The following is an 18,282-nucleotide window of genomic DNA, read 5'->3' as shown; positions in this document are numbered from 1 at the left end:
GGAGATTAGAGTGGGAGGACAATCAATAGGAAGGGGGCTTTGTATAGCATGGGAGGAAGTTGGGGTTTGTTGAAAGGTACACTTTGGAGTGCAGAAATTTGATACGCCTAATTGTTTTTAGGATACTGAAAAGTAATATGACTATGTCAGAGTTTTAAGCCTGCTAGTGTTTATTTATTTTGCCGATTTGTAAACATCTACATTATAAATTTAAAAACCAGCATTGTGGATTTGCTAACTTCTGGGGCCTGGCTTGCTTCTTTCTGCTTTTTCTTTCTTAGGTTTCCCCTGTAAAACTAGGGAAGTCATCATTCCCTGTGAAAATTATTCCTTCAAAGTGAGAAAGGGAGTCCTGAATACCCCACTTTACATATTTTGATAGCAAACAATTCTAGCCCACATTATCCCAATGATGCGACAAGAGCCTCTTCTCATTTACCGGCATCTTCTTGATCTTCATCTCTTCTGCTGTGTAGTCTCCAAATCCATTCCCTGGAGGTTTTGTGCTTCCCTCCTCTAATTGTTATTAGAGAGGCTGTGAATCCATCCACTTCCTAGTTCCCCATAGTTGCTATTTTCTTTGACCAAAGTTATTCTTAAAAATTAAAGGGGATAGCAGTATCAAAGGCTTTGTGGGTTCAGAAGATTGGTGTCATTTGTGTGGGGTTCTTAACATTTTAGAACAGTGAAGAGCAGGGATGGGCTAGTGTTCCTGCCTTTTCATGGAACAGACTTCTCCTAACCACAAAGAACCACTTAAAGGAATTCAACGGCCTAGAAAGGCTGGAACCTTACAGCCACACTAGAGAGCTATCTTGCGATCTGATGAATAACACTGCACTAAAGCTGGAGGAAACCCCTACTGCCTCTTCAGTCTTCTAACTTCTTTTTTTACTCATTTTTAAAAGTCATGGTGTTTCATAAGAAGCATTCAGGTTTAATTTGTCTGTCTTGCTTGATTTCATTATCTAGTATTATAAGTCTGCACACTGTGCATTCTTTTTATTTATTTATTTTTATTGTTACTGTGCATTCTTAATGGAAAATATTAGTGCTACTCACCCCAAATCAACACTTGCTGACCAGAAGATGAGTCATAGTAGAGGGGACTTAGAAGATGCCAGGCACTATCTAAGTGCTTCATTGGTGGTAGCCCATTTGGTCCTCCTAAGAACCCTAGGTATATGGTTTTATGCTCATATCCTTTTTATAGATAAAAGACTCCAAGGCACAGGAAAAATGAGCAAATTGCTCAAGGCCAGGGAGAATCAGAATTTAAACCATGCAGCCTGATCTCAAAATCCATGCTGTTAATCTCTACCTCAATGTCATGCCATAGTGATAATCTGAAAGACATGCTGAGCATGTCTTCAGTATTTTGGCTCACTCTTATATAAGACCAGAGAACTGAAGCAATTATTGTTGTGATCTACTAATTATGAAAGAAATAGAAGAGAGAACTCATCTTGACAGCATAGTAAGCTGGCTTTACTCCAGCCTCTAATTTTACTAGTTATCTTAGACTTATTACTAATTTCTCAGGCCTCACTTGCTTAATCCATGAAATAGGGATGTGACGATAGCATCTGTTATGTAGGGTTGTCATTGATAAGAGTTTACGGAATGCATTTATGATGCTCACCACCACATCTGACACATTCATGCTTGCTGTTAATATTTTAAAACTGCCTTCAACCCTTTGTGGAAATAGAATGATAACAGAAAATGAGCCAACTGTGTGTGAGTTCTATTAAAGTGGTATTGCTGTAATAGGAAATAATTAGATACATAGATTTTATGTGCAAGATGCTGTCTGTGTTCCACCAATGGACTAGCCTTTCTGCTATGTTCTTCAATTATGACTCAGGAGCATTGCTGTCATGCAGGGTGTCAGGTCAGGTATTGATTCCATCTAGGGAGGATCTGGACCATCCTCAATTCTGAATTACAGCAGTGTATCACATCTGCTCTAACCCCTCCCTATCCTGCCTCAGAAAACACAGTAGTAATGGACCAGGGATTGTCCCATTTTTTCCAGTTAATTAGAAATGGAAAATCCATGAAGTCACAGGGAGATAAGTGGAAACGTAAGTCTCATGGCAGTGCGCTGAGGACATGGGAATTTTCCTGAGTAGACTCCTTTGGTCGACTGCTCTCACTGAGGTCTAAGGCTTGGGGAAGGTGGGTAGTCTGAATGGGGTTTGTGACATGAACTCCCACTCCTCTGAACCATCCCTAACTTCCCTTCTCTAAATGAAATTGTCCAATTTCTACCTTCAAATTGGAAAGTTCACCTTTATTCTCTCTCACCACAAGAGCCTTAAAAACTATTCCTTCCAATGCAGCTACTCTTTCTGAAAGCCTCCTTAGAAAATGACTGAGGTGGGAGGAGTTGGAATCCCCACTTAAGTAAACTCCATTTTTTGAAGACAGCATCCCACGTGGCACCTTAAGGGTTAAACTTTCATTTCAGAGAAAGGGTATCAAGTAGCTTTCCAGGGGGAAATAACCCCCAATTTAGAAACTGTCATCTGTAAAATGTAAGCCACATATGCATTCCTTCACACAGCTTTCTATGAAAGGAATAACTCAGTGTTCCCTGTGTGTATGTGTGAGTTTGATTCTGTTTGCCAGTGTTCCTATCCATCATCTATATAATGCATGTATCAGGATGAGGACTGTCAATCACAGTTAATAAAAGCCCCAGAACATGACCGAAATCTCTCTTACTATAGATCCATTTTATGATATCTCTCAACTTATTATGTCACATAAATCAAAAAGGAAGCATTTATCTTATCATTCAGAGGCATCCCCTTCTCCCTCTGTGTCCTAGCCCCTCCCCCTGTGCCAGTTTCCAGCCCCTCAAAGATGCTTTGTGCAAGAAAGTGCAAGTTCCCATTCTGGCTTGATTTTTGTTCTCTTTTTGCTCTCCTCTTGGCTCTCCCCCTACCAAATAAGCTAGCAAAGCAAATGGCCCGGGTTCCCCCCCAACGCCTGACCTGCGTTTGCTGGGAGGAGAGCGGGAGAGGGAGCGCGCATTCCGGAGCAGGCTGCTCTGATTCCGACCACAGGCTGTTTTGTGCAGGCTGTCCCTTTCCTTCAAAACCTAGCATCCCCTCCCCGAAGCAGCAGGCAGTGTGCCTCCATTCAGCCACATTTGGTATGCATGAGCACGGCTGCAGGGAGAGGGGAGGTGGCTTTCTTAAGAAGGTTCAGGGACTCAGGCATCGCCACTTGACCAGTCTCTCAAGTTCCAGGAAGCCTCTGCCCTGATGGAATTTGCAGGTGTGGAGATGACCATGGGATGCCAGGGCCGTGGGGGACTGTTTATTTTCTAGGTTTGCAGTTTCTTGTTTTCCCAGTGGAATTTGGAAGGGGTCATGAATCAAACTGATGCTTCTCGACCCCTAAACTGGACCATCCGGAAGCTGTGCCACGCAGCCTTTCTCCCATCAGTCAGACTTCTTAAGGTACTGTAACTTGCTGCTTTGAATGGCTCTTGTTATGCTTTTCAGGTCTAAATACCCAACTTCTCACTTGGGCTGGGACGCACGTTCTGGGGAGTACAAATGCATGCGTTTCTGTCTCTGTTGCCCATGGATGGAGACAGCACCCCTTCTCAGCACCCTTCAACCCCCACCCCACCCAGAGGATAGAGTGAACCACACTTGAGAATGAGATGATGGTCTCAGAGATGGGGCTACCTGAGTGTACCCCCACTTTTCTCAACCATCCTCCAAACAGAATTAATTAACTTCTTTGGGAGGGTGGGAATATATTAGTGGGCGTGAAATCTCTTACTCCCCTGTGCTTGGCTCTTGAGCTTTTTTTCCCTCCCTGGGGAAGCCCTCGACCTACTTTCCCTTAAATGGAGCCTGAGAGAACAAAGGATTCTCCTCATTATTTTAAAAGCTCCATTGTGAGGTGGTCTAGTCAGGTAAAGACAAAGAAAGAATGAACCTTATCCCATAGTGACTTTTTTGGTGTCCCTGTTTTGTTTTGTTTTGTTTTAAAGCATGGTAATTTCTATCTCGCAAGTGAAGTCAGTAGTGGGAAAGTATGGTTTGACATACATTGAATGAAAGCTCTATCTCTGAGTCACACAAAAGATCCCTACTACACCTGAGCTGGAATTGCCACCTTGTGTCCACAGAGCTCCTCTTTCAAGAAGCAGATATATTAAAGATACTGAAAAAGGTCCCCACAACTCCATGACAATCCATCCTTAGGATCTGTTGAATAGGAAGGAAATACAAATAAAATGCTAAGGGGGCAGAAAAGATATATTTTTGCCTAGAAAAGAGAATAGGCTAACCCTTTTTTTTGGGAAAGTGCTTATCTCTGAATGTTCTACACCTATTTAAAGTTAAAAAAGCAAGGCAAAGTTCTTAATTCTCTTTTTCACATTATATTTGGTCTTCTGATTTAAGTAGATATTAAGTGAATTGACTACAACAGATTAACAGATTATTATCAATAATTAATAAATTAGCCCTGAATAAATCACACTTGCAGAATTATTTTCTGAGGCTGTATTCTGGTTAGGTTAAGTTTGATGTGGACAATTAATTTCATGTAGCTAAGTGGCTCCTCAAGACAGAGTGCTACTCATTGTCTGAGTTTTTCTGACCCTGTTAAACACAAACCGATATTAACTTTCACAAAAGCTGCCCCTAAGTGCTGTTCCAACCCCCATCTTAGGGTTGTCATGGTGATGGCTTGCTTTCCAAAAGGAATATTTAGGAGGAAAAGCAGGTTTGGGTGTGGGGAGAGAGAGAAGCTTCCTATTATTATGCATGCTTTTGCTGTATTGGAACATGTGTGATAGGGCATGAAAAAGAATGAGGCCAGAGAATTAAGAAATGAATGTAAATTTCCCTCCAGAATCACTAGTGGATCAAGAATCTGGGACAAAGAATGTTTTGGCAAACCTAAATATGAAGGTAGATTCCAATAATTTCGTGTGCAGTGAAAAATATTTTTTTAGCTGAAGTCATTCATTGGCTTCCCCCCAAATAATGATCTTTAACTCTTCATGACTATATATTCATATATATATTACTATTGAACACTTAATATCTTATGAATTAATATTATAGTTTTTAATGGAAAATATTATTTATTAGTCACAAAACCAGTAGAGAAATACTGATGTGAAGTAGTTTCACTTATTTTTAGAACACTCATTTTAACTGAAAAAAATATGTACTATATGCAAGGAGACATTATCAGCGCTATGCCAATGCTTTCACTGACAAACAGCTCCATCCTTTGATCCCTTATTGACATGGTACTTGGCAACAATTCATCTAATAAAGTGAGTGTCTTTCCAATATTTTCAATATCTGAAGGATAGGATGCATTTTACTGAGAAGTTTCTTTCCAAATGACATGTGTGTTGGAAAGATCATAGCTAACCTGTGAGACTTCAGATGAGCACGTTTCAAACTCTTATAAGGAAAATAAGGTGATGCCAAATTCCTTCAGCAATACTTAGGAAGGAATAAAAGCTATTTTGAATATGAGCAGTTGTATTTTCCACATGAATACAAAGGCTGTGTTTTCCCTCTGGATTGTTGCTATCCTGTTTTTGCTTTGCTTAGTGTCTATGCATTCTTGTGCTGCATTTAACTTTCAAATGAAATAGGATTTCCTGAGGAATAATTTACATCTTTTGGCAAATGTTCTTCCTGGCTTAGTCTAAACATTAAATATTTAATAACAGTTATTCTTACTGTTTCTTCCTTACTTTCTGCTCCCTGTCATTCTCCCCTCTCAGACTGTCACCCTCCTTCTACCATACCAGCACCACCATGTTAATTTGATGGATGGGTTCTCTGGGCATCCAGAGTCTATTGAAATTTTAGCTAATAAAGCCAATTCTGCTATTCAACAAGTAATTTTTGTTCTTTTTTGCAACTATTGTGATGTGATATGCCTTCTTTACTGCCCTGACTTGTCAGTAAATGCAGTGTAGGGCAGGATGGCCTGATTAGATTTAGCTAATGCAAATTACTCACCATTTCTGACAGATTGGACTCAAGCCAATCTCCCTCCCATCCTTTTCGTTGAAAATGTGTGTTTCTCAGCTAACTTACTTTGGAACCATATTAACAGTTAGAAGTGGCTTCATAATCTAATTGCCCATGTTTCCCATTTCCTAAATAGAAAAAGAATAGTAAAGAATCCAAAAGTCAAGGCCAGTCTGTAAAACATGAATTCAACCCAGTAAGCATTGCAATATACTGATTATTTCTTCTAAAAACATCTCATTTGTTGTTTGGTCCAGCCCACAGCAAATTTTATACATGCCAACCAACTTGAATTTTGAATTTGGGGCCACATTTGGAAATAGCACTTGAAAATGAATTTCTGGACAGGCACATGGTGATGATAGCCAGGAGACAGAGGCTGTTTTCATACGGATAAATTTCAAGTGGGACGTTTTCCAAACTGTTTCTGCTCTGTTATAATTTGCTACATTCTTACATGGTTCAAGATTTCATCTTACCATTAATCACAAAAAATTCAAGTTTGCTTCAGTGGCAGAATGTTCTTAGCATATTTCATATTCATTATCAGGTCTGTCTCTGCCATTGTTTTATTTGGGAGACTTTATTTTGGTAACTTGTGTTGAATTTGGAGATTATTTTTAGGACAGTGAGCTTTCTTAGTAGTGAAGTCTTGGCAGGCTTTCTAAAGGGAAGGCTTCTGGAAAATGGGTTGCATTGGGGAAAAGGGAGGCTCTGTGTATATAGAAGACTTTGGATAGACACATGCAAGTTAGTTTGTTAGCAAAGATGGATGACCAGTATTACGTTAAGAGAATGGTGTCTAACTTTGCCCACTTTAAGCAATATCAGAAATAGAATAAAGAAATTATATTTCAGAAAGTAGTTCTAAACACTGGTTCCTAATTCCATTGTTCCTAATAAGTTCTGTGACCTTGGGTAAGTTATGTTGGCTTTCTATAACTTGGAGCTGTTTTTAAAATAAAGGTTTTGAGTCTTGATTTAGGTCCAATACTGGTTCTCTGTGGTAAATGCTCCATGACAGAGAAAAGCACAGTTAATCTGGGCTGAAAGGATTGAATATTAAGATAGAAAAAATAAAGGTACAGAAAATAGCAGTGTTAAATCATATAAGGCCTTGTCTACTAAGGTGAGGCATTTGATCATTATCCTGAAACTGAGGGGTGAAACTAAAGTTACATTTGCCATGAGGTAACCACCAGATTCAAAGATTGTGTAATTGATCTGGTTTCAGTGTCTGGAATGAGTAAGGTGGTACAACTGGAAGCCAAATGATTACATCAGAGGCCTGGAGAATTTATAAGAACCTGGGCTAAGGCAAAAGTACCAACAGCAAATTAAATAGGGGCTTGTTACATTGATTAGTTGTGGCTGAAGGAAGGTTCCAAGATGACTTCTGAGTTTCTATCTTTGCTGGGTGGTAGTCCCAGTGTCTGAGAATAAAGGCCCTGAGAAGGAAGGGGAAACCACCTGTGGTTCCTTCCTGCAGAGCTAAAAAGGGTTAACTTACTGACTCTAATGAGACTGAGAAAAAAGTAAACAAAGTGGTTCTTTTTCTTACTCATCTTATTAATTAGTATGGTCCCCACTGAATGCCCAACAGCAGAATTCTTTCAAGTAAATGATATACAATCAGTAGTAGTATCATTTCTAATTTTCTTAGACTATATCTTTGTAATAAACTCTTCCTTTAACACTATATCTAGTTTTACGTAGAAAACTACCCCTCTATACCACTTTTTTTGGGGGTGGAAATCCAATCAAAGTTCAGATTTTTGTTTTATTTTTTTCTCCTTTCTGTCTTTCATACAATACAGAAGGATCCGTGAAAGTAAATTGAGTAACTCAATGGAATTACTTGAAAGAACCATGATCAAGTTAGAGGATCAGAGCAGCCTCAATTCTCCACAAGTGCTAATGTTTATACTTCTATAGTTCCATGAAGTGGTAACTAATTTCATTATACTGTCCCTGAAGCACAGCCGTATACTGACAGCCAGGTGAATTTGGTCTGTCTTCTACAGTTGAAGCTAGACCTTTCAGAAACGAATTTCCTTCGTTGCTCTCAAACTCCTCAAGAAACAGTTCTGTTGAGATTCGTTTCAGTTCCTGTTTTAAATTTATGACTTTTAAGGTCTCCTATTCACATCTAAAATTCAGAGTCTTCTAAAGAAGGTAGGAAAATACCAAATCAAAACATTTCTTTGTAAGGATGGCATATTCCTGAAACATACAGTAGTGAGCAGAGTTGATTTCCACAGCCAGAAAGGAAACACACACCTGTTATATCTATATATATTGGCAAATCATGATGAGTGAGGTCAGGAAAGTTGTTATGGACCAATGCCACTAAGAGCCTTGAAATTGAGAAACTTGAAGAGAAAAATTGTTTTTAGGAAAACAAGGGGTATTTTTAGGCAGAATTTTAAGGACTGCAAATAAAGAAACTTCTGTATTTCCATCTCTCAGCATGTCAGCTTCTTGATTCTCTTGAGAAAAAGAAGTAAGAAAGAAAAGGAGAAAAGGAAAGAAAATGTGACCAATCTAAAACCCAGGAGAGAAGGGAAACTGCCTGGTGTGTTTCAAATGGTGGCTTCCACTCTGACTGCTGAATAGTGAACCATGTGACTTGTCTTTTGTGAAATGTTTTCAGGACACTTGAGGAGAATTTCTGAGGCTATAAGAAACCTTCCTGTCTCTCTGAAAAGTTCTGTGTTCTCTGTTGTGGAGGCAAGAATGAAAATGTGTGGTTAATGGGGTATTAGAGAACAAATGGTTGGGGTATAAAAGTCCAAGGCTAACTCAATCAGGAATACCTGGAGTCACAGCAATGTCCCTGCCAAGGTCTGTCTCTGCCTTTTTTGATGACATTTGGCCTCTCCAGTGTGGTATCAGATCTTACCTCCTCCCATCTGTTGGTACAACCTCAAGTGGCTCCAGATCATCAGACAGCTAAATCACATCCTTTCTGCCTTTCTGTTATCTAACATGAAAGTGAGTTTTATGACTATGACTAACACAATATTCAATAAATATTTATTGAATGAATAGATAAACAAACAAACGTGAAAAATATGTGAAATCCTAAGAATGTTTAAAAATCACTTGAGTTGCTATAAGAAAAGTAAATACTGAACCCCCACTCCTGGTAGTGTTGATTCAGTAGGAGGCATGGGCCCAGGAATTAGCATTTTAATCACCTCTTGATCCAGGAATCTTCACTTTAGCCAGCTCTACTAGCGAGCTGTTTGCTGCAGTTCTTGCAAGACCCTCACGTTGAGAAAAACTGTGGTAAATTTAGCAGAGCTGGAGGGAGGCTAAATTCAATGGTCTCTTACCCTGGCATCTGGGTAGAACAGATTTTGTGTTAGTCGGCAGTGGGAGCAAAAGGTTTGAAGTAAACAGTTCATGATCATGAAAGATCATGTACAGAGAAAAGTAAATTGAGTTCAGCAGCCTTGACTTGGATTGAAGATAATATAATAGCATAATCTGAAGAAATGTTTGTACTTATTCCTTTAATTTTCTGCTTATTTATGTGATCATTTCTCTGAGTCTTTCATGAAATTTTTAAGTCAGATAATGAAAATTTCACCTTTTTCTATCCTTTTGAATTTATGTGAGATACAGTTGTGATACCAAGCTCCCAAAATATAGTATCCATAAGTCAAGATTCTAGAGCATTTTACACATATCCCCCTTGTATTCCCCTGTGGTATTGGAATTGCAGTGTCACTTAGTAGATACCCCTTAATTGAAATTGTATTCAATAGCACCAAATCAGAGGTGGCCAGTTTACTTGTGGGACAAAACCAAAGCAGCCGTAGCTGATGCCCATAGTGCTAGATCCCCTAACCCCCTACCAGATCTATGCTACAACCTTCGAAGATCACCTAGAGATTTTAGACAGGGAAGGGAAAAAAGACACCATTTAGGGCTTTTGTTTGGAAATGCATATTCATATTTAAAATTAATTGCATACTTATAAGTTTTTAGAAAGAGAGGCTTAATCTAAATATTATAGGGGAAAAATAGAGCTGAACGAAATTGTCATGGCTCCTGCGCAAATGGTAATGAAACAGTGCTGTGACTTCAGTGGTGGGAGGGGACAAATGTAACCATAATGTCTGGGAGGGGGACATTTAAGTTTTATGTTTATTGCACGTGAAATTTGTGTTTAAGAGCATTTGTTAATTCTCCAATCATTGACTTTTCTATACTTCATTTTCAGAGTCATGTACCTTGGAAATGTTTAGGGATGACATTGACCAATTTTATTTCTTTTCCCCCCAAGTAAAGATTCTTTAGATTTAACATGTATATACATGATCGATAATAGATAAATAAGAGGTGGTAGATAGATATATTGATAGACAGGTAAATGAAGAGAGGGAGGAAGAAGAGGAGGGAAGAAGGCAGGTAGGATGGAAGTGTGGAGGGAGGGCAGAAGGTAGGAAGGATCCTTTCTATTATGTATAAATCTGTAAAAGCAACATATTACATATTGAAGGGTCTCACATGAGGGAGGTTTATCCATCACAATGAGCCCTTGAAGGACTGTTTCTCTAAGTGTGGTCCAAGATGGCCTGTCATAGAATAAGATTCTGGGACTTCTACTCAGCCTCTCCCCCACACCAGTAAGTCACATCCCAGGGAAGATCTTGAGAATCTCCATTTAACCAGTAATTTAGGGGAACTTTATGCATAGTACCATTTGAGAATCTTCTAAATTATGATATTTCAGTAAAGAAACATTGGCTTATTAAAATTATGCCTCTGGTATGACTACACCTCCATATCTGATTTTTATTAAAAATCGAGCACTTACTATCTAATCTCAAAATGTACCTGCGTCTTGAAATTTCCCATTCTCACAGAGGATTGAGTGATTTTTGTATTGTATCTTAAGAGATCATGTATGAAGCATAATTTAGATGCCAGAAATATATAGTCCATAGGTAACATCATGGTTGAGAAGAAAAGATGGCATATTAACATTATTCTTGTTTAGTTAGAATACTACACACTTTCATGGATGGACACAGAAATTTTGCAGTGGAGAAAGAACACTGAGTGTAATTTCTGTCCTAATCATTTGTCCATTACTGAGCTAAGCAAGCTGTCCCCAAGTGTGTTCCTTTTCTTATTTACTTCCTCCTATTTGCTGGAGACACCTGTTCACCCGGTCACTCAAACTGGAAAACCTGGGTTTATGCCCTTTGCCATATTCTTCTCATTCCTTACGTAATCAGCCAATCCATCCTGCCAAATTTTCTCATATATATGACTCTGACACACCCCCTCTGTCTATTCCTAGTTCTCAAAGCCTCCGGTCTTGTCTACCTCAAATCAGTCCTTCCCACGGCCACCAGAACATTCCATTTAAAATGCAAGTGAGATTAAGCTGTGACTGTGTTTGGCTTTCTTCAGATAACTCTCCATCTCCTGCAGAATACAATATGAACTCCTTGGCATGATGTATAAGATCTTCAGTGAGCTCCCTTCTATCTACTTCTTTGCCTTCATATCTCAAATTTTCCCTTGCTCAAATTGTGGAATTCTTTACAGCTGGCCTAATTGCACATGTGGTTTCTACACCTGGAAAATCTGAGCCCCATTTGCTCTTTGCCAACTCCTGCCCATCTTTTAATTCTCAACTTAGGTGAGTAGAACAAGTTCAGGAAGAGAATTTCTGGATACCCAAAGCAAGATTAGGCTCTTCTCTTTTGCATGCCCATAAAAGTTGGGTATTTCCAACTAAGCTGATAGTATGTTTTGGTATTATTAGCCCTTCTTCCCACTGTGTAGATTTTCTTGATGTCAGGAATTCTATCTTATCATGTGGTGGGTGTAGCAATTAGCAGAGACCTTGGACATTTGAGATGTTAAATGAATTATGCTTGAATAGATAAATCTTGGGGAAAATGGATAACTATGTTTTGTTCTTGATTTAGTGCACTGAAAATTGCCACTTAGAAGAACCAAATGGTATTACAGAGTCATAGTATTTTTATATGATTAAAAAAACTTGAGCTTGAGGTTATTTACTTCATATGTTCCTCAAATTGGAGGATTTATTAAATAACTAAATGACATAGTATTAAGTAAAAGTGATGCATAATGAAATGTATACTTAATGAAGAAACTGAGTAGGTAGGACCAGATGCCTGCCTGCTTTGATAATATTTATTGAAAGAGAAAGTGAGAGATTAAAATTTCCTCATCTATTAATTATGTAAAAGGTGTTCCTTCATTTAGTGATCTAATAGACTTTAATATATCTCCTTTAATAATGTTGTTCCCTGAGTTAAACTGTGAAATACAGAAACTACTCTTAAAGAAAAAATATACTGTTATACCTTCTGGGATCACTCCTGCTTTACAAATATCTAGAGATATATGTAGATACTATCTTACTGAAATATTTTCTATTTCCATTAAAAGGTAATGGAAATCATTAAGTTTTCCATTTCTGAAATCATTAAGTTATTTTACTACATCACTAATCATAGATCAAAGTAAAATAGAAATTGAGGGAAAATTGATCAAATTAACTCCCTTACAGAAGAGATCAGAATTGCTAGAAATTTATCCTACAGCTGTGGGTTCAGATCAGTAACACATGTGGCTGGAAAGAAGGTAAATAATTGTTATCACAGTCTCTATGATTGTGCATCTCCTTGCTATAAGAAAATGTTACAAAGAATGAGCTGTTATTTAAGCTTCTCTAAGACTTATTTGCTCTGTAGTGGTAGCCCACAAATAAATGATGGCTTGACCATTTAGACTATGGCAGTTTAATTTGCAGAGCTGTTGAATGCTTCAAGCTAGCCTGATGATGTTTCTTTAAGAGAGAATTACTCATCCTCAGCACTACTGGCATGCTGGACTTTCTGTCCTGTGCATCGTAAGACATTGAGCAGTATTAGCTGTTACCCACTCTTTATAAGAGACAACCCCCTATTGTGACAACCAAAAATGTCTCAGCATTGCCAAATATTCTTTGAGGGGGAAAATCACCCCAAGTTAATAATAACTGCTTTAAACATTCCTCCTTGAAGTCAGGTATTTTAAGGGGTAGGTAGGTAATTGATTTTTTCTATACTCTCAAGAGATTCTTCTTAGTGATATGAAGGGAGTGTGTTAGCTTTACACATACTTTCCTATTTTGCAGAAGACTGAAGATTAGTTTACATTTGAGAAACTGACTGGTTGTTTTTTACTCACTAAATATAAAAAGGCGAAATAATTATTTTCTTATCTTTTTGTCAATCACCTTTTACATGAAAATCGAATGTGGCAAATTTGTCTAGAAGTAAACATTCCATATATGTTGCTTTGAGAATTAAAAACAGAGCATAATTTGTCAGTCTGATTGATGGCATCAAGTAATAATACCATTATTTTGTTGTATCATAATGTCTACTTAAAATTGTTTAAGAAAGTGCAATTCAAAGTCCATTTCAATAAATAAATGAGGACATTTCACTTCATCAATATAAATTTTTTACATATCATTAGCTCATGTGAGCAAAGATTTGAGATTAATCCAGTGATTTACAGAAGGAGGCTATCTAAATTAACTTAAATATGAGTATAAACAGCTAATTTTTAGTCACTGATTTCAACATAATCAAATGGATAAAAAACCTGGATTTCAGCCCTAATTCCGTATTAGTTAATATTCCAACTGAATCACCAAGAGCAGTTTTGTCTTTCAATGCCTTAGTTTTGTCATCTGTATAGTAAGAGGACTGGGTTCGATCAGGCCCAGTCAACTTTTTCTATAAAAAGCCAGATCATAAATATTGTAGGTTTGTAGATCAGTCTCTGGTACAAATACTCATCCAGTCACTGTTAAAACAACTCTGTGGGGTGTCCAGTCTCTATTGCAATACTGAACTCTGTTGTTTGTAGCACAAAAGCAGTCCTAGATACTACACAACAAATGAGTGGCTTTTTATGAACACTGAAACTTGAATTTCATATAGTTGTTGAATGTCATAAAATATCAATCTTATTTTCATTGTTTTCAACCATTTTTCTTTCTTTTTTTCTTTTACCATTTTTACTCACATGTGCATACATTGTTTGGGCCACCTGCCCCCCCCACCCCACTGTGCTGCATCTGAGCCACAGCCTGTTCCACCCTCTTGTTCTCCAACTTTGTTGAAGAGAAAACATAAGAGATAAAAGAAAGACATAGTGGTTTTGCTAGTTTGAGATAAAGATAGCTATACAAAGCGATTTCTAGTGTTGCTTCCATACTCATATATATTGCAAACCACATTGGTTCTTCTCTATCAGACCTCTTCACTATTTCCAAGCCCCCTTCCCACAGTGGCCTCTGCCAATTTAAGATTACTATATTTGCTCCTCTACAGTGAGCACATCGACCACATTCAACTTTTAGGTTTCCTTCCCTTTCCCTGCTCCTCCCATGTACATTCTCCCCTTAGTGTGTGACCCATGTCCAATAATATTACTGCATTTGTTTTACATCTATAATCCTCATATGAGGGAGAACATGTGATTTTTGACCTCCTGAGCCTGGCTAACTTCATTTAAGATGATGTTCTCCAGTTCTATCCATTTATTTACAAATGACAAAATTTCATTCTTCTTTGTGGCTGGAAAAAAATCCATCGTGTATAAATACCACATTTTCTTAATCCATTCATTGATAACAGGGCATCTTGGCTGTTTCCATAGTTTGACTACTGTCAATAGTGTTGCAATAAACATGGGTGTTCAGTTGCCTTTGTAATGAGGTGTATTCCTTTGGGTATATCCCTAGGAGTGGTATTGCTGGATCATATGGCAAATCTATGTTTAGTTTTTTAAGAAACCTCCATATTGTTTTCCAAAGTGGTTACATTCCCACCAATATATGATGGTTCCTTTGTCCCCACACACTCACCAACATTTGTTGTTGTTGGTGTTCTTGATGGTAACTATTCTAACAGGAGTGAGGTGTAATCTTAATGTGGTTTTGATTTGCATTTCCTTTATGGCAAGTGGTGGTGAGCATTTTTTCATGTGTTTTTTGGCCATTTGGAGTTCTTCCTTTGAAAAAATTCTATTTAGTTCAGTTGCCCACTTCCTTATTGGTTCATTGATTTTTGGGGAGTTTAGTTTTTGAGCTCCCTGTATATTCTGGTTTTCAGTCCCTTGTCTGATGTATAGCTAGCAAATATTTTCTCCCACTCTGTGAGTGGTCTCTTCAATTTAGAGACCATTTCTTTTGTTGTGCAGAAGATTTTGGTTTCATGTAGTTCTATTTGTCCATCCTTTTCTTAGTTACTAAGGCTGCTGGAGTTCTACTGAGGAAGTCCTTGCCTATACCTATTGCTTCCAGTGTCTTCCCTGCTCTTTTCTGTACTAAAATCAAGGTTTCGGCTCTGATATTAAGGTTCTTAATCCACTTTGAGTTGATACTAGTCCAGGGTGATAGGCATAGATCTAGTTTCAGTTTGCTGCAGATAGATAACTACTTTTCCCAGCAACATTTGTTGAAGAGGCTGTTTTTTCTCTAACATATGCTTTTGGTACCTTTGTCAAAAAAAAAAGGTGGATGTAGCTGTGTGGATTCATATCCAGGTCCTCTATTCTGTTCTACTGGTCTCCATATCTGTTTTTGTTTGTTTGTTTGTTTTTTGCCAGTACCATGCTGTTTTTGTTGCTATGGCTCTGTAGTATAGATTGAAGTCAAATATCACAATACCTCCAGCATTGCTCTTTTTGCTCAGTATTGCTTTGGCTATTTGTGGTCTTTTGTGTTTCCAAATGAACTTTAGGGTAGATTTTTTTAATCTCTGTGATGAACGTCATTGGGATTTTGTTGGGAATTACGTTACACATGCAGATTACATTTGGTAGTATAGCTATATTTACAATGTTGACTATGCCAATACATGAGCATGGGAGATCTCTGCAACTTCTGGAGTCTTCTTCAGTCTCTTTCTTCAGTGTCAACCATTTTTAAATGTAAAAAACATTTTTAGCATACCAGTCAAACACAAACAGGACAGGTGGGACTTGTCCTGATTGTTAAGGTTCATTCAGCTCTAACGTTCTTGAATTTACAGAATGAAAGACAAGAATTTACAAAATGCGTGCCCTCTTCTGAAGGAAGCTGAGAGCCAAGCATTTGTTCATGGTAGGGCTGTCATATGCTCATTTGGGGAGCAGTATGTGGTGGCTTACTATCTCACGATAGGTAGAATACTTGTTCCCTCTCTCAAAAAATGAATGTAGTCTCAGTTGTTCATAAGATATCATTATTCAAAGACTATTTAAATTTCCAGGGACTGAAAGTGAAATGATATTAAAAACTTAACATTGAAAAGTCCTTTTCAATTTGCAAGGTACTTTGCTTTATATCAAATGAAATGAACTTCATAGCAGTCTCGTGAACAAGAGTAGTAGTTATAGTTACTCCCCTTTTTACAAGAAAAAATTATGGCCTACCTAGATTATGCCACAGATTAGTCAGCTTTCTGATTCCAAACTCAGAAATCTTTCCATGTACTCTTCTGCATCTTACACGAACCCCCTTCACTCTGTCCCTTCATCTGTGACCCAACTAGACCACCGAGTTATCTTATGCACTGATAAGAGAAACAGATAGATTGTTTGGGTACTTGACAACAAAAAGAATTAAAAGCATATTTCAAAATGATATTTAGCAAGATACAAACTTATCTGAGCTACAATTTTCTTAGTTATAAATTTAAAAAATAAGAATAATATATAATTCCAAAATTAATACACATTTGGTATTAGCATAGATAAGTCAGTAAGAAATGGTTGAATGAAAATTAACAGAATTAAAGATTTTTTTGTAATTTTGACTGGGGAACACATGTTATATGTGTGCAACTGTTTGCACCTTATAATTACTGGAGATTGTATTAGTCAATGTTAGAGAGCCAAACCAATAGGATTAGTATATATATATATAGAAGAAGCCTTATTTTAATGATTTGGGTTCATGGAATTTTGGAGGCATGGTAAATCCAAAACCTGATAAGGAGGCCAGAAGCCTACAAATTCAGGAGATATGCAGCTTGAGTATGCTTTAGTAGAAAGAAGTTGCTGCTTGAGTCTGCTGTAGATCCAGGAAGAACTGATGTCGCAGATGAAGTTTGAAGGCAGTCTACTGGAAAATTCCTCTTCTTGGAAGAGGTCAGCTCATTTTTGTTGTCAGGCTTCAACTCCATCTTATTGAGAGCAATATGCTTTACTCAAAGTCCACCAGTTTTAATGTAAAGCTGTCTGAGAACACCTTCCTAAAAATAGCCAGAATAATGTTTGATCAAATATCTGGACACCATGGCCCAGACAAATTGACACACAAAATTAACCATCACCTATGTCATCGTTACTCAACTCATGATAATGTAAACAAATTTTTACTCACAAAGTTAATCTAAAGGTTACTCCACGATTAGAATGGGAGCATAGTCAAATCAGGGGTGTAACTGGAGAAGCACGCTAAAATCATGAAGAAATGCTTTCATTTTTTTTTTGGTGTCCTGGGGTTTGAACTCAGGGTCTCACGCTTGTGTTGCTCTACCACTTGAGCCACTTCGCCAGCCCAAGAAATACTTTTACCACAAGAGGATCAAATGCCCTTTGCATGCCTCCTTGAGCTGCTGCCTAAAGGTGCAATGGAACGTTTAATGAGCATTATCAAATGCTTCTGTCTGACTGAAATTACACCATTCCAAATTTATATCCCTGAAAAAAATAGAAAGCAAAATAGCACACTGTTTAGAAGTGATGTGATAGCATACTGAGTATGCATAAGAGGAGTTTATTCTATATTTAATTAACCATGCATGGAGGAGTTCAACATAAAAGAGTATTTGTTTTAAAATCAGAATATTCCTATTTTCATTGACATTCTTTTCAAGGACAAAAGTTCATGCAAATTTAATGCATTCAAAATGATTATTATTTTTGTTTTCACACATATAGTAATTCACACATCAAAACAAGGCTATATAAAATTAGCTTTTCTCCTCTGTTCATTTATTCTTCCCACCCTTATTCATTCTATAATAATCTATTGTTATATGTCAGAAATTGTGCTAGTATTAGAAATTCAAAGATGAAAAGTACTAACCCCTTGATCAAAAAGAACTAATAATGGCACTTGGGAGACAGACAAGGACATTGGCTTGATATATGTTTTTGTATTGGGGAGTTCATATAAGGGACACGAAATAAAACAAGAAGGATA

The 18,282-nt window shown here is 37.6% G+C and overlaps 1 protein-coding gene across 15 annotated transcripts in view; it reads left to right on the top strand.

The window, feature by feature from the left end:
• Trpm3 (transient receptor potential cation channel subfamily M member 3) overlaps window positions 1–18,282 on the top strand; it is an 835,737-nt gene that overhangs the window by 310,391 nt on the left and 507,064 nt on the right. Inside the window, exon 1 of one of the 15 annotated variants that reach the window (XM_074052025.1) lies at window positions 2,743–3,473. The exons of the other annotated variants lie outside the window; for them this stretch is intronic. Coding sequence (XP_073908126.1) covers window positions 3,384–3,473 — 90 coding nt within the window. The 5' untranslated portion in view covers window positions 2,743–3,383. Of the gene's footprint in view, window positions 1–2,742; window positions 3,474–18,282 lie in introns of those variants that run through there. 15 annotated transcript variants of the gene reach the window in all.

Source organism: Castor canadensis, chromosome 13 (genome assembly GCF_047511655.1).
Source record: "Castor canadensis chromosome 13, mCasCan1.hap1v2, whole genome shotgun sequence".
NCBI classification, from domain to species: domain Eukaryota; kingdom Metazoa; phylum Chordata; class Mammalia; order Rodentia; family Castoridae; genus Castor; species Castor canadensis.
This window is presented reverse-complemented; position numbering and strand designations above follow the sequence as displayed.